This window comes from Alternaria rosae (genome assembly GCF_020736505.1).
Source record: "Alternaria rosae strain MPI-PUGE-AT-0040 chromosome Unknown BKA58scaffold_3, whole genome shotgun sequence".
Classification (NCBI taxonomy): Eukaryota; Fungi; Ascomycota; class Dothideomycetes; order Pleosporales; family Pleosporaceae; genus Alternaria; species Alternaria rosae.
The window spans coordinates 982,676-1,005,448 of record NW_025763572.1 but is presented as its reverse complement, the minus strand read 5'-3'; the positions used below and the strand labels follow the sequence as shown (position 1 = coordinate 1,005,448).

The window sequence follows — 22,773 nt, the reverse complement described above, 5'->3', positions numbered from 1 at the left end:
CAACTTGCTTCTCATCATGAGCATAAGAGGGTCTGGAGTCCACAATCAACGCCCTTCTTGCTTCGTGGGATGCTCAGAGTCGTAATATATCGAATTGGCCCGTTAATGTTGAAAGCCCAAAAAGCTCCACGTCTGCCTTGTCTGTACGGCTCATGGGCAGAACTTTCCGCGCGTGGACGAGCTGCGATAAAGTGCGACACATCTAGAAGAAGCACCACTGTCTGTGACGTTCATGGCCAGACGAGGACCACAACGACGGAATTCTGGCAGAGGCTGGGTATTAGGTTCACGGGTTGCGAGGCTCTGCAACTGCGACAAAGTGCGACAAAGTGCGACTACCACTAGGAAGTGTCAACATTAGCGACAGGCAGCAAGAAGTGAATTGCTTTCTGAGCCAAGTGGGGCCGGGCGCGCTTTGCAGCGCGCCTGAATACACACACTTACTACACAGCCCGTCATCAGACATGCGACAAAGTGCGACAGCCAATAGCTGGTTGAACCGCTGTTCCACCAAGTCGTCAGCCACGAAGCGAGCTGCATAAGCTCGCACCGCCAGCGCAGCATGGCTACAAGTCGCTCCCGCCGTCGCACTTCGTCGCAGAACATTTACATTGGCCTGTTCGCACTTTGTCGTGCTTTCTGAGCTATCGATTTGGCAGAGACTCTTACTGAAGCATGGTTTCTTGACTAGGCGAAAGCGATTCAGTACGTACGATAACCTCCCCATTCTCGGCTGCAACTCGCCTCGCTCGAAATCTCTCCAACGCCTATCTTCACGTCAGATACTGAGATGTCGGCTTCAAACCGTAAACGGCATCATAGCCCTTCTGGGCAGGTTAAACAAGCGAAACGAAGGGCCCAGGATGACGATCAAATTCGCGTCCGAAAGTGCTGCAATTGTGCTAAGATCTTTTTGACACCCCACACCTTGCTTTCTTGTGCTGATTGCGACCACACTATGTGTATAAGATGTCCTGTTGGTTATTCGCGTCTTACTTACTCGCGTTTAAACCCCCGAGAGATCGTATACGATAAGCACAATGAGAATCTTCCGCCTAGTCTGTTACCTCACGCGGAGCTTGGCCGACGGCAAGATGAAAATATGAACAAAGATGGTAGGAATGGGGACCTAGAAATGAGTCTATTCACATTCCGTAGAGATCAAGAACATGAGACGGGTCACAATCTGGAGGATCGTCATGCGCCAGAGCTACAACCACAACCACAGCCGACTGAGAGCCAAAAACAAGTGGTATCAGGAGTATTGGTCAAGCGCAATTTGGACATGAGTAAATGTGAAAGATGCCGTTTGGATAAGAAGAAGGTACGTTATTTCTGTATCCTGATCGCTACGTACGTGTGCAACTTTTGGAGATAAGAACGGCATGTTTTTGCCTAGGCACTGCTATCTATTACTGAAACATCTTCAAACAAATGCTAACACATAAGGACCAGTGTCTTCCTACTGATCGGGTCTGGCCGACAAAGTGCGAGCTCTGCATTAAGAAAGGTTTTTCTTGTTCAGAGAGCAAGAGATTGTTTCGCTCGACTAAGCATGCGCTCACCCCAATACTCTCGTCAACGAATGTGGCTTCTACATCAGCCACCTCTGTTGCTTTCGAGGAGTGCCTCAAACAATGGTGAGTCTACATCTGCGCAGAAAGAAGAAGCCGAGATTAGCAAAACGTAGAGCTGACCTGCTTTTTTGTAGGTCTTTCCTACTGAGTTATCGCACCATGATGTGGAAGGCTTGGGAAGAGGATCTTGAAGATCTGAAAGAACGCGCAATAGCCCCCTTCTCTCCCGAAAATCATCCTTCCTTGATACCGGTATCAGCATCGTATAACCGTTTTTACAACTTCGTAAACTCTGATATCGACGAGATGCTTGGTCGATACTCCGAGGAGCTTCTCAATGTGGATACGGCATCACCGAATATTCCAGGCTGGTTTCTTGTTGCCTCTCTTAGTCAATTCGGGACCAAACTTGCCTGCTCCGAATGCTATCCTGCGCATTCACGATCGAAGGCTAGATGGTTGGAGGAGACCCAAGATACATGCGGCGAACTGTTACTCGTACAGCACCGTTACATACATCATACGTCTTTTAAAGGTCGGGAAAGCTACATCGATCTATCAAAGGAAGTAGCGAAGCGGGCAAGTGCGGTCTGGGAGTCATCCGGAACGTACGATATGGCTGAGTATGCTAGAAAAATCGGCGTCTGGCATTCCGACAAGGTACTTTTCGAGTTACATGACTGGGTTGAAGACTTGAACGATTGCTTAGAGAGATCTCATTTACATTTCTACATGGACTGGGCTGCTAATGGCAGCTTGATCAAAGATGAGTTCTACTTCTATAAGGGTTTGTCCGAGCTGAAAGACAGCCAGGACATACTCGGAAGAACGGCTTTGCTTATAGCATGTCAAGAAGAGTGGGAAGAGGCAGTTGTGCGCTTACTGGAAGAGAAGGCAGACCCTGGGCTCTCGACCATATACGGTAGTCTTCCCTTACATTATGCAGCTGCGACAGGGTCACTCGAGATCTGCAAGCTATTGCTAATGCACAAGACGGAGTTCGACATTAAAGCCGCGGATAATGCGAGCAATACCGCATTGGATTGGGCGAAGGAGAAGGGACATTACGAAGTAGTGGAACTGTTGTCTATTCAGTACGCAGCAACAAATTGAGCAGGCACGTACTTTGGACATTCATGACGAGCAACATTAATTCATATTTCACCTCTGACACGAAATGTTGAGCGAGATGCAAGCATTCCACGAAAAAAAAACCAAGCCTTGATATGTATCAATGTCTTGCCTACCCGCGCCTTATGTGTAGAACTGACATCTCCTACTCAGAGTCCGCCCTAATCATTCCAACCCCGCGTCCAAGACATCAACAAGTTTCAGCCCTGTCACACAACATATCCCACAACATGGCCAGGCCTCGAACGGCGAGCGGGCAAGCGTGAAATAAGCTCAAGGATCGATCGATTAAGAGCACCTGCAGAGCCACGCTGCCTCGCCTACGCCTGCATCAACGACCAAATGCCACTGAATCCGGGGTCTCGGAACCGACATCCCTGGCGTTTTACACAACCGCCATGTCTCGACATGTGGTGGACAAAGGCCGAGCCATATGCCGTACCATGTCATTCAGTGGGGGCGATGAAAAGACGGCGCTGACGCATGATCGTATTCCTAACCGCTATCACGAAGGTGATGCGGCATGTGCAGATGTTGAATATCGAAAGCGAGTGGTCAAGGAGGGTCGGAAAGGCATGTGTTTGGCGACGTGTCAGATGAATAGAGTTTGGGGATGTGACTAGAGAACTCACACTGCTGCCGCTGTTGTCAGCGGAGAACTACTGCGGTGAGGAGTGTTGTGGGTTGTAATGCGATGCGGCACGAGCCGTAGCTTGTTGACACTGCAGTAGTGAGGGCGTTGCGTTACCGCGCTATGAGCTTGGGAAGACGTCAGGTTGGGGCGTGGGGATAGATAGGCATCACTCTACTAACATCTCTTCTCCACAATGATCTAGTATCTGGAGGGAAGGTGTCAAGTGACAGAAACTGTAGTCAACTCGAAACACAAACTCACATCACCGCCTTCCGCGGACGCCACGTCTCAGATGCCAGCCGGGGAAGCTGTCATGCACTGAAGATAGAATGACCTACATACACGCCTGCCCTCTCGTATGTACGATCTCCCGAGATTCATCTTCGCTGCATATGCAATGTCTCATGTAAACAATCACTGTTCGTCATCAGACCTGCGTTTCGAATTTTCTCGATCGAAGATCGTCCTCGGAACTGCCTGGACCGAAGGGAGAGTCTTCCGCAACATATGCTTGGCCTTCAGCATGCATATGCTGTCGCGCAGCTTACGACTGACCTAAGCGCGTAACGAGAAGGAGGGACGTATGAAGGATGACGACCAGCATCTAGCATGTGGAAACCACCAAATGCACAGCCCGTCCAAATGCCATACCATACCATACTGCATTCCAACACTGACTGACAGATGACACTTTGGACTCGCCAGTAACCTTGCACACCCTTCCTCCGTCCTACCATCTTTACCATTTCGCTTTCCCCAATCTGAGTAACACTCGCTTTCCCTATCGCACAACCGCAGCCAAGAAACCGGCCAGCAAAGAATGTGTGTGGTACAACCGGTCCCTCCCATTCTTCGCTTGCAAAAGCTCCCGTGGTGACACAACGTCATGTAGTTCCAGAAGCCGGATACGAATAAGCGCAGGCTACGCGGGCTGCGCAGCGAGATACCGGATAGCCCTATATTGCGTGCAGCACGCGGATGTTGTACAGACGTCCACATAGTACAGCCAGCCACCGCCATTAGGTACGGCCTCGAGAGTCATCTGCCGCGCTAAGTATACAGAACATGGTGGGGTTCGGGATGCTTATCTGTGGTCGATATGTGGGCTTGGTTAGTAATGAGACAGTGTGGGAAACTAGGGAAGAGGATGTTGCGCGTGGAGTGAAAGAGGCTTGTTTGTGCAGACGCAATGGCGTACCAGAACGGGGTATGAGGTGCAGAGCTGTGCATCATTGTGCGTCGGGGACTTTGCAGGAAGGAAAAGGCGTCGTCATGTGCCGGGCTGGGCGGGGTGTAATGGCTCGACCGGGAAGTGATGTTGTTTCCGCGCTGTTTGCTGCGGACTGCTTCCCGCCGGCAAGCGCAGGGTGGCTACTACCACAATCGACAGAGAGATCGAGGACATCATGATCAAGTTTGGGCAAAGAATGTGTGCTTGGCTAGGTGTTTGAATTGATGTTGAGCGCTTGTTGCATCTTCTTGCCTTGAGGACACGGTAAACTAAGGCTGTTGGTACAACACACCATCAACCTCTCCCAGCCCCCATCCGTACCACATCCGTAGACCAATTACAAAGTATCAATACTGAAACATATCCGAAGAAGCTTAATCCTTCCTCTTACTACTACTACCGAAAGGGTAACAAAGACCCACGACTGCGCTTGCCCCCTCGAGTCCCAGACAAGGACGAGTAAAGGTATAGCCGCCGAAATCAAAGACTTGGTTTTGAACACAAGGAAAAAAGTAAAGAGATTGTAAAAAGAGACTTGGCTGAAGAGCCACCGCTGCGTGAATCATGATGTGATGATGATATGACGCTCGCTTTTATCGCCGCAGATGCAGAGAACCCCCACATCGCCTTTTTGGAAACCGCCCAAACACCATACAAGTAATCCCAGTGAAGGGAAAGCGCAGTACAGACAGACCACTGCACTGCGCAAGACAAGAAAAGCCTCTCTAATAGTTGTTGTATCAACATAGGAAATTCGTGACTCTGTGATGAGAGCCGTCGTGATCGTGGCTCCAATGAAGGGCCTAGATCTGGTTGTCATATAGTCGTACACTTTCGTAGAACATGCCCCTTGGGCCCGACAAGCGCAAGGGGAGGGATAGTAAAGGTACAGGTTTGTGCGCAGGATGGAAAGACATTACTCGCACGCAATTATCGACAAGGGAGAAAGGGAAAGTGTTGCCCGTTTTGTTGTTGGTTAGGGCTTAGTGGCCCCGGACGCCACCCGATGAACGACCGAGAAGGGTACCAGGGAACCGTAGGTCGCTAAGGAATTTGAAAAAGGCACGCTTGCGCGAAGGCGTTTTCGGAAGTAACGCGGCCGCCTGTTGCATGGGACCGACAATGTCTTCATCGCCGAGTTGAGGAAATTTTCCCTCGCTCTTGGGGTCGTGTAGCGTGGGCATCTTGCTAAGAGGACCTGGCTCCGTGGGTGAATATGGAGCGAGCTCCTGGCCGGTGGCAGCCGCATGTGACTTGGCCAGGTCGTGGTTCTTCTTCCATTCGGCGTCGATTTCAGCCCACTTTTGCTCAGTAAGAAGGTAGTGCCTGGATGTCACTCCGTAGTGTTCCGCGGTTCGCACTTGGTGCTTCGCGTAGTTGCGCCGTGCTTGTGCCCATTCGGCAAGGTGTTCTTCGATGGAAGCGGCAGTGCAGACCTCAGGGACATAGGGCTCCGGTAGGATGGTGAAGTTCGCATGGCCCAGCTCCATGGCCCACTTGTCCGTTGGGTCGGCGAGCATGAGACGGGGTATGTCGGATGAGGGAACCATGTACCCGGCATTGGGGGCTCGGATTGAGGCAAAGGATGTTTTGGAGGACAGAGGAGGCGTAGGGTAAGTGCGCATTGGCGGGGTGCCGGCTGGGGTAGGGCCCACAGATTGGGCTGCGTCTGCGACTGCTGGCGACTGCAGTGGCGACGACGCTGGTAGGTCATCGTTCCGGCAGTTCACAAGCAGCGGCGGTAATAGTGGCGTGGTGGCATAGCGCTCCCGTTCCACCTCCTCAGGATCAATTTCCATGGCATTGGCCTTTTTGACGTCGATAGCCATTGGCGTAGGCACATCATCGCTCAGTTGTTCCTTGCTTGCCAGGGCAGGCGTAGAAGTTGGCGACGCGTAGTCTTCAGGAAGATCGACGGTCGAGACATGGTGAATAGAACCAGCGAGCGACGAGGATCGCGTAGACGGCACCCTTGAGGGGGTTGCGCTGCGTGAAACTCTGCTGAGGGTCGAGCTGCGGTCGCGCACTCTGCGCGACAACGAGGGAAAGCGCCTCTCGAGCTTGCCAGCGATGCTGTGCGCAGAAGCCTCCAAGGATCGTCGTCGCTTGGCCAGGCGCAGTTCCGAGTCGCAAGTGGTGAAGTACTCGTCCTGAGGCTCGTAGGCTTGGGATATCCTGCAGTCTTGCGCGTGGCTGTAGGTGCCTCCGACGTCACCTAGACGTAGATTAGCATGGCGAACACGGGCGAGTCGCGCGTAATACTTACAAGAGCAGCGGTACGGATCCTGACTGCCATAGTCGTATTCACGCTCAAGAGGCTCCTCGGTAAGCTTGGGCAGCTTGCCTGAGCTGTTGGGGGGCTCCGTTGGCTCGTAGGTTGGCGGGCTCGACGACAATGACGAAGCCGAGCTGGGAAAGCGAAAGTGGCCCCGGGTGTACTGACTTGGCGTGGGCGGTGTCGAGCACTCCGACGCCGAGTAGAAACCAGAGTCGGCATTGGAGTAGATCGAAGCAGTCGGGTCGTCGTACATGTTGAGTGAGCTTTTGGAAGACTTGCGAGCAGCGATAAGCTGGGGAAGCTGGAGAGGTTTAAGGTCGTGCATGGTGGTTGTTGGTTCTTTTGGCGGTCGGGACGTGACGTGAATGGGCGCGAGCTACCAGGATCACATCACCAGCTTTCTCAAGCAGCTATGCGCGGGCGCGACAGTACGCCAGCACGTCGGGGTCGCGGCGCGCTGCTTTGGGACGGAGAGGCGGTCGGGCAATGTTTGAGAGGATGCCACGATAGCCGACCACGTATGTCGCTATGTACTCTTCGGCCTGTTTATGCTGCAGCAGAGACGTCTCTGGGGCTGGATGCAAAGTCAGCGCCTAATGCGGACGGCACGTGAGCGCGGTGGGCTCGGATAGGTCAAACTCACCGAGGCACGAGAGGTGATCGACTGCAACCGGATTTGCGAGTGCAAGCGAGAGACAGCGCAGCGATAAGGCGTCGACTTGAATGGCGAGAGAGTGTGACGTGGGCAAGCAAGAGAAACGGGCGGTGGACGGGGTGTGGGATAGTCGAGCATTTCTGTGTGGACAGCGACCGCACGGGTTCCACTGCTACGGTGCAACTCAAGCCTGACTTTGGTGCTATCTTGATTGGGCATGGTCGCCCGGCATGTCGACTGCTTCCGCGCGACTCAGATAGCCCGGTACACGAGGCCGTGACACTCACACCAGCCCTGGACTGTCTCCGCGCAGCCAGCACGCCAGGGCGCCGTCGCTTCAAGGTCCCCCAGCCTTCCAAGCCGCCGTTTAGACCACCGCGTCCGTGTCGCTACAGCCTGACCACAGCAGGTGGCTTGAATCAAACCCTACTCAACAGTACGGGGCCTGCCTCGGTGTTGAATTTTCACCTGCCCAACCTAACCATGCGATATGTCGTTGGTGGAGGCGCAACAAATCATCCCTGGCCGTTCCCACTCACGCACTTTAAACTTTGTCGTCGTGGGAAAAGCTTCTGAGTAGACTATGCAGGAACAAACGCTCAGTCACATCCTCCTCTCAAGCCTTGACCGATCGACGACTCGTGGTGTTAAACGGTGCCTCGTCTGTATTGCAAAGTGCTGTACCACCACCGCTGTGGTTGTCATCCGCTGTCTAACACTCAACTACTGTGAGCGCAACCGTGGCTGCCACTTGACAGACTCGTTTACCGGGCGGTGCAAAGGAACCGGCGTGGTTCGCCAGGCCATTCTGTCCTTCCACCTTAATTCTTGCGCCGTTCTTCTAGCCCTTTGCCGTCTCGCTGCAGTGACATCGACAGGCATATTCTAGTAGAGTCCATGTCGTTTCTCCCGCCTCTATCCCGTGTCACGCCCATACCCCGATTGGCCCACACTGAATCGTCAAAATCGGCCAGGGAGGCTGTGGCATGTAACCGTGAAAACAAACAAACAAAGTCTCACGATCTTCAAAACACTGACTGATCCAACTCAGTCCGTGTCTCAAACACGATGCCTCATTGACGAGTCAAGCGGTCGATCACAACGTCCTGCGACAAAACAAGGCGCGACAACACAACTTGGTGTGGGCGGTACCTGACAGGATTCCCGGAACTTTCCCAGAGGAGGTTGGGACAGCCTTTCAGCCCAATGAACATCCTCCAGACAAATCGGGGAACTTGTTGGAAGCGCTAGACCGTTGAGCCGTTGCTGATTGGCGTTCAAGCCCCTGACGCACTATCTTCCATTCCTTCTCCCCGGTGCCTTGCTGTCGCTTGGCTCAACTCCCTGTTCGCACGCTGAGCAAGCCTCACACCGCCAGCGCATTGTCTAGCTGAACGTCCGCCCATATGGCGTTTCTCATAGCGGCCGGCAACCTTGCCGTCATTTACTTCGCGACTCACGATGCTAGGTAAGCAGAGGGTCTCATTTTGAAGAGAATCGCGCGGTTTGATCGCCGTGCCGTGCCTCATACGATCGAGCCCAGCAGAAGAAAAATCGGAGCAATACTATTCTGTTCCAGGCTCCCGGGACCTCGCAGCATGACGACAGGGAGAAAAAGCAGCAGGTTCCGGTCTCAGGTCGGCAGGCGCCCCGCCTTCTTCGCTCGTCTCTCTCCTTGGCCAGACGACCGGACGGCACGGACATGCAGAAGCGGGAGAATACCGTTGCCAGTCCACCCATCCACACCGGCCGGCAACGCTCAACGTGCATGAAAGAACAGCCAGTTCAGTCTTAAAGCTGACTGCACACGGAAGAAGAAATTCCTGTACCTGAAAATTTTGCGTGGTCTGGACAAACACGTGGCGAGCTCATATTGACATGCGCGCGCACTTTGCTTACATCGAAAGACTGCATTCTCCCATATTGAACTGCTTTGCTGTGGAGGTGCGCGCAATCATTCCGACGGTTCGTCGCAGGATTTGGGCGAGACCGGTCTGGTGTTGCTGATCTCTCAATTTCACCGGATGATTCCCTAGACTAACGTGGCACTCCACCTACAGTACAATGCCGCGGCATGGGCATAGGACATGGGGGTAAAGACGAATATGGAAATCCATCTACAAGGATCATTTTAGCTAGACGCACGAGATGAATCAGCACAATGCTTTGTGGAAACGATGATGTAATATTTCTCCATATCAATGCTGTTGCGCGCTTTTCTTCTTGTCGGCAGTACGGAGTATCATTGCAGCGATGTCAATGTACGATCGTGGTATTCCTGCAGAAACTTGGAAGAAAAGTAAGCAATTTTACACTGGAAATCAAGAAACCGTGTGTGTGAACTGCCGTTTTTCGATTAGCACGGAAGCCATGCGCTCAACGGCGTGGAAAAGGAAGAAGGCGTAGACTAGAGCTGCGAACCTGCGCTCGGGGACGGCCCCTCAGCAACATCCTCTTCCCGCCCAATCATACCATTCGGACTTTCTGTCCACACAGCAACTGTCGAAGAAGACACGATCAAGGCGACGTAATTGCCAATACTTGCGTGGTGGATGTGTTTCCTAATCACATGATCCGCTTTCGCTCGCATTCGCGTTCTCGATTGTGATGAGGTCAGATCCAGTACTTGCTCCATAGTAGTTTCTGCTCCTCGGAGCCTTCAAACTACGCAATGCATACCTTGGTTAGTCCATATTACATTTCTGCAGCCCAGCCTACATGGAAAGTCTTGGGTTACGCTTACCTGGAAATCGGTTTTGATTATGTCTGCAAAACCTTCCGAAAGCTTAGGCTCGCGGTATCTGGAAGCAAAGCCACTGAACGCAACGTGCGGCAGGATAGTACGAGATTCGCGGTTCGTCTTTGGGTGCAGATCGGATATTAGCATGGGAGTTTCTCCGTGTGGTGATGGGATTTCAAGGATTCCGGATGTTCCGCACAACCAATTTCCACATCGGATAGTGTGATGGTAGGTTTGGAGCGAGCGCAAAGTCTATCTTCCGGCACTCACGTACGGGAGGGGGCTTAGCAAGTAAACTTACTTCTGGACCAAGGTTCAATGCGCGGAACGTATCATTGTGCTCGCAAAGCTTTGGTGTCGCAGTAAAAAGTACGCAGCGGATGGGGACTTTCAGCTTCTGCGCCAACATAACCCACACAGCGCGTGTTTCTGGATCGGCATTGGTATTGTCTGAAGAAGTTAGCTTAGTATGCGGAACGTATTGGGGCCCCGGATCAACATGAACATACCGATGACGGCGCTCGTGCCTTCTTCGATGAGTGCAGTGGCAGCCTTTACGCACTTCTCGCGCTGTTTCAGAGTGTTACTCAGAGTACAGAAGGGTCGCACGACACGTGCGGTAGGATGACTCAGTCAGCAACTCACAGTCTTCAGAATGTCTTGGTTGACACGCCCGTATCCGAGTGGCTGCAGATGTTTCCAATAGAACGATGATTTACCTGAGCCCGGGCTGCCGCAGAACATGACGATCTCGGGGGTTTCCGTTCGTGCAAAGGCGTTTGCTGCAGACCAAGTTAGCACACGGATGCCGGGGAGACGGCTGAGAGGTTGCATATCAAACTTACGTGCAGCTGTTGAGACCTGAGCACGCACTCCCGTATAAGCGGTCGGATCAAAAGCCCTAACGAATGGCCGGGGATCATCATGGCGGAAGTACTCTTCTGGCGTATGAAATGGTATACCGACATTAGCAGCAAAGTCTCTACATATACTTAGTGTGCTGGTAATCATAAATGCACGATTTGGGATCTTCACGAACCTGTCGACACACGAGTGGTCCTTTACACCGCCAGCCACCGCATCGCGACCACCAGCATCCCCAACGAATACAGAGTTCTCTAGATCGATTGATTCTGCATTCTCGAGATCATAGTCCTCCAGTAGCTCGTCCCACATCCCGGTCCTGGGCTTCCTGTACCGGTCACGACTCGTCGCAGCGTATATCGATATCGGAAAATCGAGGTGGTTGAAGACTGCTGTGACCTTGGTCTTGAAGTCTGCTAGTCTCTTCTGATCTGACTTCACAGTCTTGGGGTCTGGCTTTAGACTGATTCCACCTTGATTGCTGATGATAGCGACAAGGAAGCCTTCTGCATGCAGCTCTTTCAGCCGTACTGGAACGCTACTGTCCCACCACTTCCAGTCGTTTGCATCACGAGCGAATGTTTTCCCCGATGCAGATGTGACGAGTGTTGAGTCAAAATCAAAGGCTGCTATTCTGCGCCTGCCCTTTGCTGCCGACTGCGCTGCCACGCCAAAACGTCCGACTAGCAAGCTGTCTTTGACTATCCGCCATGTCATCTTTTCTGGCTCTTTCTTCGAGGCAGGTGTGAAGAAATTAGCGACCGCCTTGCCTGAGTCATGTCAGCAAAGACGCGCACATGGAGCGAGAGCTGACAAACTTGTTGTAGTTGACTGTTGCCGCCGCTTCGATGGAGGTGGCGATACGTTTTTTCCGTTAGAGCTCGGTCGCTTGCCGACACCAGGTCGAGTGGACATTTTGCAACTTGTGTTATTGTCAAGGTGGGTGCATGGCGATGAAGGTTGATCTCTGTTGACAAAGCAACGTCGGTGAGGTTGCTCGCTTGCACTTTCTTTCGGCGCGAAACGCGAACGCGCGCGAGCACGTGCCTGGACTGAGCTCACTCTCAAGACAGCACCGAACACACTTTTTTGACAGCAATCACGTCACGTACGTTACAATACTCTATTTGGTACGACATGTCGTTAATGTCTGTACTGGAGCTACCCCCGCCGAACTAAGACAGGTGATTCGTATCTACAATCAGACTCACTCGTCTGAGACCAGATGCACAACAGAAGATCGAACCTGCCCAGCTTCCTGATCCGACGCGCAATCTCATCACGATGCTTTTGTCTCCAGACTGATGTGATACCTCGGCTTCAGTGGCGTTTGCTGATAATCCCATAGAGCGGAAACAGACACACGGTGTCTAAAGTACCCCAAGCCGCCCTTTGTTTGGTGACTACTATGAGGAAACTACCCATTTAGTGTCCACTGCTCTCGGCCAGTGAGAGACCGCTCATCATCTAGGCCGTGCTTGAGTAGCAGGAGCTGCAGGAGCCTTGTACTTGACACGGGGGTCTAGTGCGAGGCGATCTGGCAAATCCAAGTTCACGCAACCCTTCATTTGCGCCTGGAACTTCTTCAACTCGTTCACCCCTTCCTCGAGTACGGCTGCGTTATTGAAGTCTTCAATCCGGACCGTAGCTTGAAGTGTGTATACACCACTTGGGTCGAGGAGCTTCAGGCCTTTCCATGTTGGCAGTGTGGCCTTGGGGCTCTTCTGGACGTTGCGAATGCCGGGCTCGTGGAGGATGCGGTGAAGGAACATGACGACGTTACCGAGCACGAAACGGTAACCCTCAACGTAGAACTCGGTCACAAACCTGCGCTGTGGTTAGAGGTGAAGGCAGGAATGGGAAGATGGTCTCACTGATTGGGCCCTGAGGCAATCATGAACGCATGCGGATCGCCAGACAACAAGTCAGTGGTGTTGGTGAAGCGGATAGAGACACCTCTGTCGCCAGTATCCGGTACGTCTCTGAACACGAAAGACCATGTTGGCTCTTCCCCATCTTCTACATCGGCGGACAGGGCCCTTCCGCCCTCCTCTGGCAGGGCATCTTCAGTAGCGAAGTCGTCTTCCGACAGCTTTTGGACCAGCCGAGTGTGATAGAGGACAACAGGAGCAGCTTGTTTGGCCTGCTTCTGCGCAACAGTCTGGGTACCGCCGCGACGGCCAAGATTGGAGCCCGGCTCTTCAGGCTCGCGCGTGGGCTTGTAGACGACATGGCGCTCGAAGACGCGCTGGGGCTGCATCATGGCAACCCCCGCCAGTATGTTTAGAACCTGCTCATAGCGCGCAAAAGTGACCTGGCCGTAAAGGCTCAACTCGTGCATGGTGAGCAGGTCGGGTCCGCACGTCCGCACCGCAGTCGGAGAAGCGAATATCAATATGCAATTCCCGCTGGTCAGGATCTGGAGAAGGCGGCGGGGTGATAAGGCGAGCGGGCGTGTGCAGCGTTGTCATTGGCGGCGAGCAATGCACTTGTAAAAGTTTGGAAAAGGCAACCGGGCCAGCATGGGAGCTATGACCGCGAACGTTCAAGAACGACTCCAAGTGTTGCGCGTAAGCCCACAAACGCCGAGGCTTGCGCTGGAATTGGCTTAGAAATACCCATCGCTTTCACATCTGCTCATTCGAGTGTGGGGAGAAGCCGCTCACGTGTGAGTGGGAGGGTTGCTGGTTTGCAATCATGGAGCGGCCTTCGGCGCAACCTAGTCTTCCTTCCGCAACCGCGAACAACATTTATGCGGCTCCCCTCAACCTAACTGCTCCTCAATAACTCAACAAGTCGTCCGTCCTCCAGCATCTGTCCCGAGATCGCCTTGCTTCGCTTCTCTGATACAAAACATCATCTGAAGTCTTCTGCGCAAGCTTTTGAGTGATTCCAATTCCAATCGCAACCTGCACATCACACCACCACCACCAACAACCCCACCCCACCTCATTCACCATGAACGCTACACGCGCCCTCGCTCATCGCCAGCCCATGATCCGTTTTCTGGGCAAGCGCAGCACTCCCCAGAGTATGTCTTGCTATCACCGCGCCATGCTATATAGCTAACGTTGCGTTTCAGAGATTGACCACACCCCGCACGTCCACCCTGCCTCCCCCATGAACGAGCTTCCTTCATCCTTCGCGTCCTACCGCAAGAAGGCGCAGCAACACGGCCCACTCAACCACATTCCCAGTGCCTTTGTCGGCGGCCACATTGGCGGCGCAGCCGGCAGGAATCTAGGCCCCATTGAGGCAGGCAAGGGTCTATACTTCGACCGCTCCGAGCTGCCCGCACGCTTCCAGAGCCCATCCATGACCATGGCCGAGATCGAACTCCTCGAGTCTGGTGGTGCTAGCGCATTCGCATAGATCAAGAAGGCACGAAGAAGCGACGATAAAAGAAGGCTCGGACCCGGATACGCCGGATGAGCTGGTGTACATATATACCCACACGCGCCTGGAGGCGGACTGCATGCGGACTGCGATGATTTGCTTGATGAGGTTCGGACAATAGGTTTGGGGTCAAAAGCGACAAGTACTGGTATTACTTTCATTCTATACCCATCAAGATCGATACTCAGGATGAGATGAAGATTTGAGAGACTGCCCTCGGCTGGGACTGTATGAAGTTACTGTATGGCGATACGGACTACTACGTTTGTAATTCGAGACGAATTTACAAACAATTGATAATACGACTATGTTCTCAAGAATCAATTGCAAAGCTTACACCTTGGGCGGAACAGCCCTTATGATATATGTGTCTCCACCCTCTGCACTTGATCCATCACCTAAGAAGGGGGACGAGTACATTCCCCCAACGCAAAGAGTGGGCATCCATGACGAACAATCCAACGCAGGCGTAGCTGGAGCCTGCAAACTGTAGAAAATGCACATTCTTCACGAGTGCATTCCCATTTGGGGAGAGCTCCTCAAAGCTGATGCATTGAACAGTTCAAGACACTACCAAAATACGCTTGATACACATACAGCCGTCTTCCAGCCTCTAGTTTACTTGTGGCATCGCAGCCGTCCATTACTACTCACTCTGCAGACTCAACAAACCCACCGACACCCCACCAGGTACGTCACAACGAAGCTACTCCCTTAAACACTGCCAACAAATCCTCGTATCCAGCCGTGGGTGATGTTTGCTTATTCCTCTTCGACAACGCGGGTTCCAACGGAGGAATCTCGGGCGCAACCTGCCACGCCACCACCAGCTGGCAACCCACAGCCTCGGCTCGCCAGTCGCAACCCTCCACGTGCCTAACCACGTTGGCACAAGGCTTGCACGTGAGATAGACGCTCGATAAGGCCAACGCATGGCACCACACGCCTCTCGTTTTCCCACGCGAACCAGCGCGCGCACAGAGAAAACTTTCTTTTGACCACCGGATGAGTGCTGGTAAAACTCACACCCGGGTGCATCAGCTCAGCTACCGGTTTCGGTAGGAAAGAAGCGAGCTGTGGAATGCGGTGTCTTCCGGCGGTTAAAAGATGGGTGTTTTGCGTGGGTGCGCTGAGGATTGGGTTTGGGGAGGCGGGTAAACGTTGTGCAGACGGACATGGGACTATTTTTGGGAGATTGATGATAATATGGATTTGGAGAGGGATGATGGAGATTTGGGATCTGGGATATATGTATCGTGTATGGACTTTGTTACGCTCTGCTTTACTCCAGAGCTGCTTCTCTTTCTGATCCCAAGGTTCGCTGTGAGGAATACCTGAAGACAAGACCTTTGTCCTATATTGCCTGCGGATATAGTCTGGGAGTACGAAAAGAACCGTTTCCTCAGGCTTTATCCGTCACATCGAGTGTACCTGGATTGTGCGCTACAGCTTTCCCCTTCTGGTCTGTGAATAGCACCTAGTCAATCAAATCAGTATTTTATTTTCTTTACCTAGGCACATCTTCCTTCGCAGACTTCAGAAACGCACCTTGGGTGGGTGCTTTACGCCCTCTGCATCAGCTTCTTCTTGGTTGGTCACGATCTTGTCTACCTTCTTATGGTGTCAGCTCTAGCCTGGGACGCTTATGTGCTGCAGATGCAGGCGTGGATAGCATACATTGCCCTCATGCCTTCCACCTCTTATCCGCGTGTATACATGATCGCCCTCTTGGATTTGCTCGCCGTTCTTAGAGGTAACATCGGTGTCCGCATCTTGTGACTTGATCGCTGGAGTGTGCGCTTCAATCTCATCGAGTGAGCGAGAGAGGCGGTTCGCCATCCTGGATAAATTGCTGTGGTAGTGGGTTTCGCTTTCAAATATGTTGGTATACGGTTGTATGCTGTTGGACGTCCGTTACAAACAGTCCTCTGTCCATTCCTGACTGTTGGTCATTGTGGTGTTGGTCCACGGTCACGATGATGTCATCCTTGCTGGCACTCTAAAGGGGGCAGTTGCGTTGTCCATCAACCGCGAACAAAATATGATCAACATAGGGTTTACCCTTTAGTAATATCAAAGACTGGAACAACAAACTAACGCAACATCTGTTTACGACAGACTTCAACACGCTCAAAACTCCCGACCGAGAAAACCAAACTAGTGTTCACGATTGAAACAGCCAACATGTGGAGCCTAGCAAAGCACAATCACCCTGTGCTAGACCCTCCCCCGGCGCGTTATGAAATTACCAAGGGGCAAACACCTCGCACATCGCAACTTGGTTCCTTCTGAAACGAGCCGCAAGCGTTGTTTGGACGTCAGGCGTTCATTGTTTTCTTTGTGTGCGCGTTGCGACATGGTTTTCACAAGCAGGCAAAAGTCTCATTTCTTTTGCGGATCAAAATTTCACAAGGTCTGCATCTGGGATCTGTGGCTGAGTAGCCTTGCTTAGAAGAGTGTGATGGAGGGATTAAGGTAGCATGTACTGCTGCCCAAGGTAGTATTTTCGGAGGCCTCGGAGCTTCCTTTTGGCAAAGTACGCACGGTGGCTAGGCGTGAGGCGCAGCCACATGGTCGCATCGGCATGAGTCGAGTGCTTGCGCGTTCGTTAATAGCTCAGCTCGTATTATCAGGGGGAGGCCTCGTATTAGCCACTGTGAAGAGCTTTGCCGATACCGTAGAAGGAGGTTAGCACAAACAATGCGACTTTTCTAATCGTTCACGTGAATGCAGCAAGACTATGGTTTTGAAGTTGCGCAATGCATCATGTATTTTCTTTTGGTAGATATGAACCTCCGATGTCCAACTTGTATGGGTATCTAAGATGTTCTCCCATACACCAGCCCTAAAGTCTTATACAAGGAAGCGAAGAAAAGCGTGGCAAGCCCGCTGTAGTCAAAGAGCGACAAGAAATGTGAGAAGGAGCCTCTAATGAGCAAAGTACCCCCATATACACCATGGGATCTGCTTTACAATACAAGTGGCAAGGCGAATCTAGAAGAGCAAAGCTGAACAAGAACCGCGGTATCTGACGGTTTCCTTTCCGTATACTCCGGTCACCGGTCCCTGCCTGATGCGTGAAAAAATGAGTCGTAACTTGGTCGTGCAAAGCGCTGACCCTGCCTGCGCTAGCGAGATATCAGAATCTTGGGTATATGAATCGTGGCGTGGCTGAAGGAGGCGTTTAGATGATCTTCCAGTTGACGCCGTGGTAGCGGGTGGTCTCAGACAGGCCAAGCTCCGCCCAGACAGAGCGGGAGAGATCGATGTCGTACTTGTTGACGCAGCCAGGGCACATGTCCATGATCTTGGCAGTAGCAGTGTGGCCTTGGTACTCAATCTCAACTTCCTTTCCACACCATGGGTTGGAAGACTCGCCGGTCATGACGTTGTGAATGCTTCCGCCCATCTCGTTCCAGGCTCCAATGCTGATGGCGACGACCTTGGAATCATCGGATTGGACCTCACCGCAAGCGCCATAGTCGCCTACGTTCATGTCGTAGACGGTAATCTCTACATTGTCGTAAGAGGCACCAGAAGATACTCCACCAGAAGAAGAAGAACCGTAGCTAGGCGCAGCGCTTGAGGGAGCAGGAGCTTGAGAGTACACAGGCTCGGGGGTAGGGGAAGCGACTGCGGTGGTGGTTGGCTCAGGCGCAGGTGGAGGCGCGACGTAGGAAGAGACTGGGGCAGGAGCAGGAGTGTAGACGGAAGTAGGTGTCTCAACAGGAGGAGTGTAGACACTGGACGGCTTCTCGGGAACAACTGGAGTGTAGGCCGGGGCAGCCTTGGAGGAGGTGGGGGCGGCCTTGGTAGGAGCAGCCTGGGGAGTGACCACAGCAGAGGATGAGGGAACGACTACAGCAGTGCTGGTAGTGGAAGGCTTGCTGGGCTGCTCGTAGAATTCGCCAGCACTGGTGGTAGTGGGCTGAGCGACCGGCTCGTCGTCCCAGACGGTGGTGTAGACAACGACGGTCTCAGTGACGACCTCGGTCTTGTAGACAAGAGCGCGTCTGTCGAAAGGCGCAGCAACGGCGTAGGAGCCGAACAGGATAGAAGCGAGGACAGCGGATGTCTTCATTTTGGCGGTTGGCAGTGTTGGATAGCTGAAGGAATGATGCTATAGATGTTTGTTTGGAATTTGCAGGAGTGACAGAACCGACTAGCAGTTCGAGTGAGTGGTATTGTGAGTTGTCGCGTTGACAATGTATGGTGTCAGGAATGACAGTTGGAGACGAAATGTCTTGAGGGAGTGAATGAATGAACAAGAAGACCTCGAGCCTGTAGAATGAGTGTTACAGGAGGGAGGGAGCAGCTTGAAATATAGAAAGAGTGTGTGGGTGATGGTGTGGGTTAGTGAGTGAAAGAAAGGTGGGCAGAGTGGATTCCCACGAGCTTTTACGCTAGGGTCGGCACTAGGCCGGCCCCTGGCAACGTGCCTGGTGCCATCGCTTGCGCATCGCATCCTCCGCTCACCACGACGCCATCTAGCCTGCTTCTGTCATCGGGGGGCCTGCCACTCCGGGCCGGCTGCTGGTGGAACGGCGTGCCATGGCGGCCTCAACAACACCACTGACAAGCTTGAGTCGTCGCCCCGCTACCACGCTCATTCGCTCATGGCCGTCGCTCGATCGAAATTGTCGGCGCTCATCTCCACCGCAACGAACTCCAGACTTTCTTTTCCTTGTGTTCATGTGCATGCGCTTGCCAAGGGCACTCCCACCTCTATCGATTGCCTTCTTTTTCCTTACACTGACAGTGCGCTCGTTTCCAGCTAAATATGGCCAAGTCGAAATTATCGCAAGCTGACGGGTTTCATGCTTCCGCAAGTGGCATGGCGACGGACACAGACAGCCAATCACAACGCTGTACCTGACGATCACTGCATCGCGGAGCTCTTCGCGCCCTCTTCCGCCAGGGGCATGGCTGGAGCTGAAGCCGGTAAACGAAACATCCCAGGCACAGCGTGTCTGCGCCTCGTTCGGGCACATGTCATCATCGCAGATGAGGCACCGGCCGCTTTGACTGAACCTGTCTTGGGGAAATGCTACACACGTGTATCGCAAGGAGTCGCGCCATGTCTCCCTGGACTGACAGCAGAGAGTCCAGAACGCAAAAGCGGTATGGCGACGGCGGCGCGTGGCTATGTGGACACGCTCTCGTTATTCAGACTTTGCCTCTCCGTACTCACGATTGGCTGCGTACGCTCCACTGCCTGCCAGCGCGAGCTCCAACTTGCTGTGCGCCGATTCGCAACGTGGGACCGGTTGGCGAGCCGTCACAGCGTCAAGGTGACATATCCTCCTGCGGTTCTTCTGCCGGACCGTCTCAACCAAAGCTGTCGTTCGCTCGCTTTGTTCTGCACGCTGCCAACTCCACAGCTTCTGGACTTTGTGATGATGGCATTCACAAGCCGTCAGCATGCGCTGGAAATGAATTGTGGGTCTGCTGCACCTTCGGCGTTGTCCTACTGGGCGGCACTGGTTCCGCGCGGCAGCCATGTGCGAGAATTTGCGCCCTACCTTATCCACTTATCGATTGCGATACCTATCCATCTCCACACCCATCGCATCGCGGCCTATCACATGTGTGTGGTGAATAACTCAGTCTCGCTCTTGGGTAGCAAAAGAGTTTTCATCGTTCGCTTCTCGGCAGCATGCTCATCGAACGACTTTGACGTTCACCCGTCCTGCCCGACCGCGCGTCCTCACAGAAGGCCTGGGTGGTTTCTCGTGCGCAATATGATAACCTTGATTTCGTCACCACTGAACGACTTGCTCCTCAAATTCACTTAGAGAGACATTCCGGTTCGACGGGGAAAGCCGCAGAACAGGAGTTGGCGCTACGGCACTCCTGATGCGCTGCTTTTTCAGTTCCTGTGGTTCGCCAGGTTTGGCTTGAGCAAGTCTACCAAACATGGTGGATCGCCCAGGACCGAAGATCACCGTGTTGTTCTAGATCGCAGAATCCTTCACTCGTGTGTGCCAACAGACCTCTATCGGCATTTGTGACGAGAAGTTCGGAAGAATGCTCATGCGTAGACCTCTGTGCGTATCCGATGTCAACCTTGCTTGTGGTACGCTAGAAGACGTCGAGATGCTTTTGCCGTCCATTCTGCAAGGCATCGTCATCGTTCAAAGGCAACGGCAAGTTTCTCATCAACGGTATGCGTACTAAGAACATATGTGTGAAGGATCAAACCCCGGCATCAGATCACAACGTTGCCCCGGCCGATCCTGGTCCGATCGACAATTCAACAAGTGATCTTCAATGCCTCTATGCACGGGATCTCGATCAACTCTGAAATTCTTACAAACCTACATCGGACTGCTCGGATGGACGCTGTTTGCTAAAAGACTACGCTAGCTGAGGTGTGGTTGTGCGACCTTAGCATCTAGACGAACCAGCCATGAAATTTCTCTCGACTCACCGATCATGAGGAACGGTTTTTTTGCGCTGGGTAGCGGCAGAAATCTGTACAGCGTGCAGCTGTGCGAATCAGGAGATGTACCGATGATTACTACGCCATTGGCTGGTAGCTGGCTTTGGAATATGCAATGGACACATTATGTACGAGACTTTGATCGTCATCACAGTCTACGGACGCATGGACGCCACTCGTTGCGGCTTTCATCTTTGCCCGATCTTCCCAAATGCGAGTATCATCGTTTTCATACAGTCGCGGGTTACAGGGTGGCTCTACGTCATTGGCTTTTCATGATGTCTTGCTTGTCCTCGTACCACGTCGATTTCGATTGCTGACTCCAAACCCACTATCTCCAATGACCATTGGAGCAAAGAATCGTTCTCTTTTTGCCGCCTACAAGAATATTGGCAATAGATTTGTAAGAAATTGACGCAGGAGCCAGGCGTTCAGCTTCGTGTCACACCAGGTAGTACCGGAAGTTGTATTGCCTCGTATCTCTTCCGCATGTTAGCTTATGGTTACACAATTTTCTAAGTCAGCTCTTTTGTTTTTAACGTGCCATCACCAATCAAGCCAGTGTACCTCTTGATCTGCGTGATGCGGTTCTTCCGCTGTCCTATGACGGCGAAGCTCAAGGATTGCCTATTAGATACTACACTACCTCATAGCCGAACCCAAATACAGCATCTTGAAAACTCTCATCTCTCGCCGCATCACCTATGTTCGCAAAACGCCTCATCATAAATCTCTTCCCCAGCACCCATTTTTCACTGGGTTCTGCACACTCTGAAGGCCTCAAATGATCGTCGTGAAACTTGATCTCATTTACCTCCCTCTTCCCGTCCTTCTCCCCAGCTACCATCCCCGCCTCTACGATTGGCAGACCGGACTTACGAACAACAACCTGCTTGTACAAGCTCATAACAAATGTTGGCGTGCAAACGAGTTTCTGCGCGTTCAGAAATCGTTTCACAGCCATTGTTGGCCAGGACACGTTGTTCTCGTCTCGGATACGGGTATTCAACTTGAGAGGTAACTGCTCGTCTACTGCATGCTTTCCTCGCAACAAGTTGCGTAGGAAAAGCATGCCTAAACTCTCTGCGACGGCGACTACAAACAGCTTCTGTGCGTGCTTGTAGACTCGATAGGTGAAGAACGAGCGGCTTTGGTCGGGGATGTATATCGTTTTGAGACCTGGATCTCAATGTAATACCTCTCGGATATTTTCGTGCGTGGCAAGAGCGTTGATGGCTGATATGGGAAGGAAGGAGTTCTCTTTACCGAAGATGGTGCACCTTATGGTACTCTGTTGTATGAAGCGTCGGATGAGGATGCATTGAGAGGTATAAGGTATGGTTGTAGGTATGATTATTGACGATGCTATGGATCTCTTGGAGTTGACAGATGAGAGCTTGAGTGACGAGACTGGTGCAGTGAAGGGTGATTTATACTCCGGCGAAAAGATCAGGTCATTAGAGCTCATGATTGTTAGTCTATAAATTGATCATGCTTAAGCCGTCAGTGAATTTGCGTGCTCATTCACTGCCAGTGACAAACATATCTTGGCAAATCTTCTACGTCCGGCACATCCATGACCTCGTGTTTCTTGCCCGCTCCCTCTTCCTGATCATCGTCGTAATCGTCATCGACATCTCAGACCGGAATTTTACGGAAGAAATACCACCTCCCTTCACATGTAAAGCCCCATTGAAACCGTGACTTCGCCGCATTTGCCCTTTCTTCACTTCCAATATCCTCCATTCTCTATACCCTCAACGGTTCCTCTTTCTCCTTCTCGTTCATGAGATGTTCTTCATGTAAAGCCACATTTTACACATCG

At 52.4% G+C, this 22,773-nt stretch overlaps 7 protein-coding genes across 7 annotated transcripts; 2 read left to right on the top strand and 5 right to left on the bottom strand.

Annotated features, from left to right (window-relative positions):
* Window positions 1-958: 958 nt before the first annotated feature.
* On the top strand, window positions 959-2,690 carry BKA58DRAFT_399617 (ankyrin repeat-containing domain protein; the record flags this gene model as incomplete). Its single annotated transcript, XM_046171556.1, has 3 exons — window positions 959-1,324; window positions 1,456-1,640; window positions 1,712-2,690. The coding sequence occupies 3 exons, from the start codon at window positions 959-961 to the stop codon at window positions 2,688-2,690; spliced, it is 1,530 nt and encodes a 509-aa protein (XP_046027383.1).
* Window positions 2,691-5,438: 2,748 nt separating this feature from the next.
* Window positions 5,439-7,286, bottom strand: BKA58DRAFT_121038 (uncharacterized protein). Its single transcript, XM_046164163.1, has 2 exons — window positions 6,840-7,286; window positions 5,439-6,788 (listed from the first exon to the last, which is right to left on the bottom strand). The coding sequence occupies exons 1-2, from the start codon at window positions 7,174-7,176 to the stop codon at window positions 5,557-5,559; spliced, it is 1,569 nt and encodes a 522-aa protein (XP_046027382.1). The 5' UTR covers window positions 7,177-7,286; the 3' UTR covers window positions 5,439-5,556.
* A 2,879-nt stretch (window positions 7,287-10,165) lies between these two features.
* BKA58DRAFT_356766 (DNA kinase/phosphatase Pnk1) lies at window positions 10,166-12,090 on the bottom strand (the record flags this gene model as incomplete). The annotated part of the gene is made up of 7 exons (XM_046168666.1): window positions 11,929-12,090; window positions 11,286-11,880; window positions 11,092-11,228; window positions 10,892-11,028; window positions 10,756-10,816; window positions 10,548-10,696; window positions 10,166-10,366 (listed from the first exon to the last, which is right to left on the bottom strand). Exons 1-7 carry the CDS (start codon window positions 12,023-12,025, stop codon window positions 10,166-10,168), a joined length of 1,377 nt encoding a protein of 458 aa, XP_046027381.1. The 5' UTR covers window positions 12,026-12,090.
* Window positions 12,091-12,213: 123 nt separating this feature from the next.
* On the bottom strand, window positions 12,214-13,672 carry BKA58DRAFT_379755 (mediator complex, subunit Med18). The gene is made up of 2 exons (XM_046169840.1): window positions 12,985-13,672; window positions 12,214-12,937 (listed from the first exon to the last, which is right to left on the bottom strand). The coding sequence occupies exons 1-2, from the start codon at window positions 13,449-13,451 to the stop codon at window positions 12,574-12,576; spliced, it is 831 nt and encodes a 276-aa protein (XP_046027380.1). The 5' UTR covers window positions 13,452-13,672; the 3' UTR covers window positions 12,214-12,573.
* A 374-nt stretch (window positions 13,673-14,046) lies between these two features.
* On the top strand, window positions 14,047-14,835 carry BKA58DRAFT_120868 (uncharacterized protein). The gene is made up of 2 exons (XM_046164160.1): window positions 14,047-14,141; window positions 14,193-14,835. The coding sequence occupies exons 1-2, from the start codon at window positions 14,069-14,071 to the stop codon at window positions 14,480-14,482; spliced, it is 363 nt and encodes a 120-aa protein (XP_046027379.1). The 5' UTR covers window positions 14,047-14,068; the 3' UTR covers window positions 14,483-14,835.
* Window positions 14,836-15,674: 839 nt separating this feature from the next.
* On the bottom strand, window positions 15,675-16,545 carry BKA58DRAFT_120888 (uncharacterized protein). Its single transcript, XM_046164161.1, has 3 exons — window positions 16,184-16,545; window positions 16,055-16,117; window positions 15,675-15,983 (listed from the first exon to the last, which is right to left on the bottom strand). The coding sequence occupies exons 1-3, from the start codon at window positions 16,343-16,345 to the stop codon at window positions 15,909-15,911; spliced, it is 300 nt and encodes a 99-aa protein (XP_046027378.1). The 5' UTR covers window positions 16,346-16,545; the 3' UTR covers window positions 15,675-15,908.
* A 673-nt stretch (window positions 16,546-17,218) lies between these two features.
* On the bottom strand, window positions 17,219-18,949 carry BKA58DRAFT_379749 (uncharacterized protein). The gene has a single exon (XM_046169839.1). The coding sequence runs from the start codon at window positions 18,585-18,587 to the stop codon at window positions 17,691-17,693; it is 897 nt and encodes a 298-aa protein (XP_046027377.1). The 5' UTR covers window positions 18,588-18,949; the 3' UTR covers window positions 17,219-17,690.
* Between the last annotated feature and the right edge of the window lie 3,824 nt (window positions 18,950-22,773).

Bases quoted from the DNA above. Each gene is read 5' to 3' on its own strand.
- BKA58DRAFT_121038 (XM_046164163.1), bottom strand. From the start codon at position 7,176: ATGCACGACCTTAAACCTCTCCAGCTTCCCCAGCTTATCGCTGCTCGC. The intron at 6,789-6,839 runs GTAAGTATTACG...ATCTACGTCTAG, and splicing joins GGATCCGTACCGCTGCTCTT to GTGACGTCGGAGGCACCTAC.
- BKA58DRAFT_379755 (XM_046169840.1), bottom strand. From the start codon at position 13,451: ATGCACGAGTTGAGCCTTTACGGCCAGGTCACTTTTGCGCGCTATGAG. The intron at 12,938-12,984 runs GTGAGACCATCT...ACCACAGCGCAG, and splicing joins ATTGCCTCAGGGCCCAATCA to GTTTGTGACCGAGTTCTACG.
- BKA58DRAFT_120868 (XM_046164160.1), top strand. From the start codon at position 14,069: ATGAACGCTACACGCGCCCTCGCTCATCGCCAGCCCATGATCCGTTTT. The intron at 14,142-14,192 runs GTATGTCTTGCT...GTTGCGTTTCAG, and splicing joins CAAGCGCAGCACTCCCCAGA to AGATTGACCACACCCCGCAC.
- BKA58DRAFT_120888 (XM_046164161.1), bottom strand. From the start codon at position 16,345: ATGGCGAACCGCCTCTCTCGCTCACTCGATGAGATTGAAGCGCACACT. The intron at 16,118-16,183 runs GTATGCTATCCA...CACCATAAGAAG, and splicing joins GTGGAAGGCATGAGGGCAAT to GTAGACAAGATCGTGACCAA. The intron at 15,984-16,054 runs GTGCGTTTCTGA...TTGATTGACTAG, and splicing joins GCGTAAAGCACCCACCCAAG to GTGCTATTCACAGACCAGAA.
- BKA58DRAFT_379749 (XM_046169839.1), bottom strand. From the start codon at position 18,587: ATGAAGACATCCGCTGTCCTCGCTTCTATCCTGTTCGGCTCCTACGCC.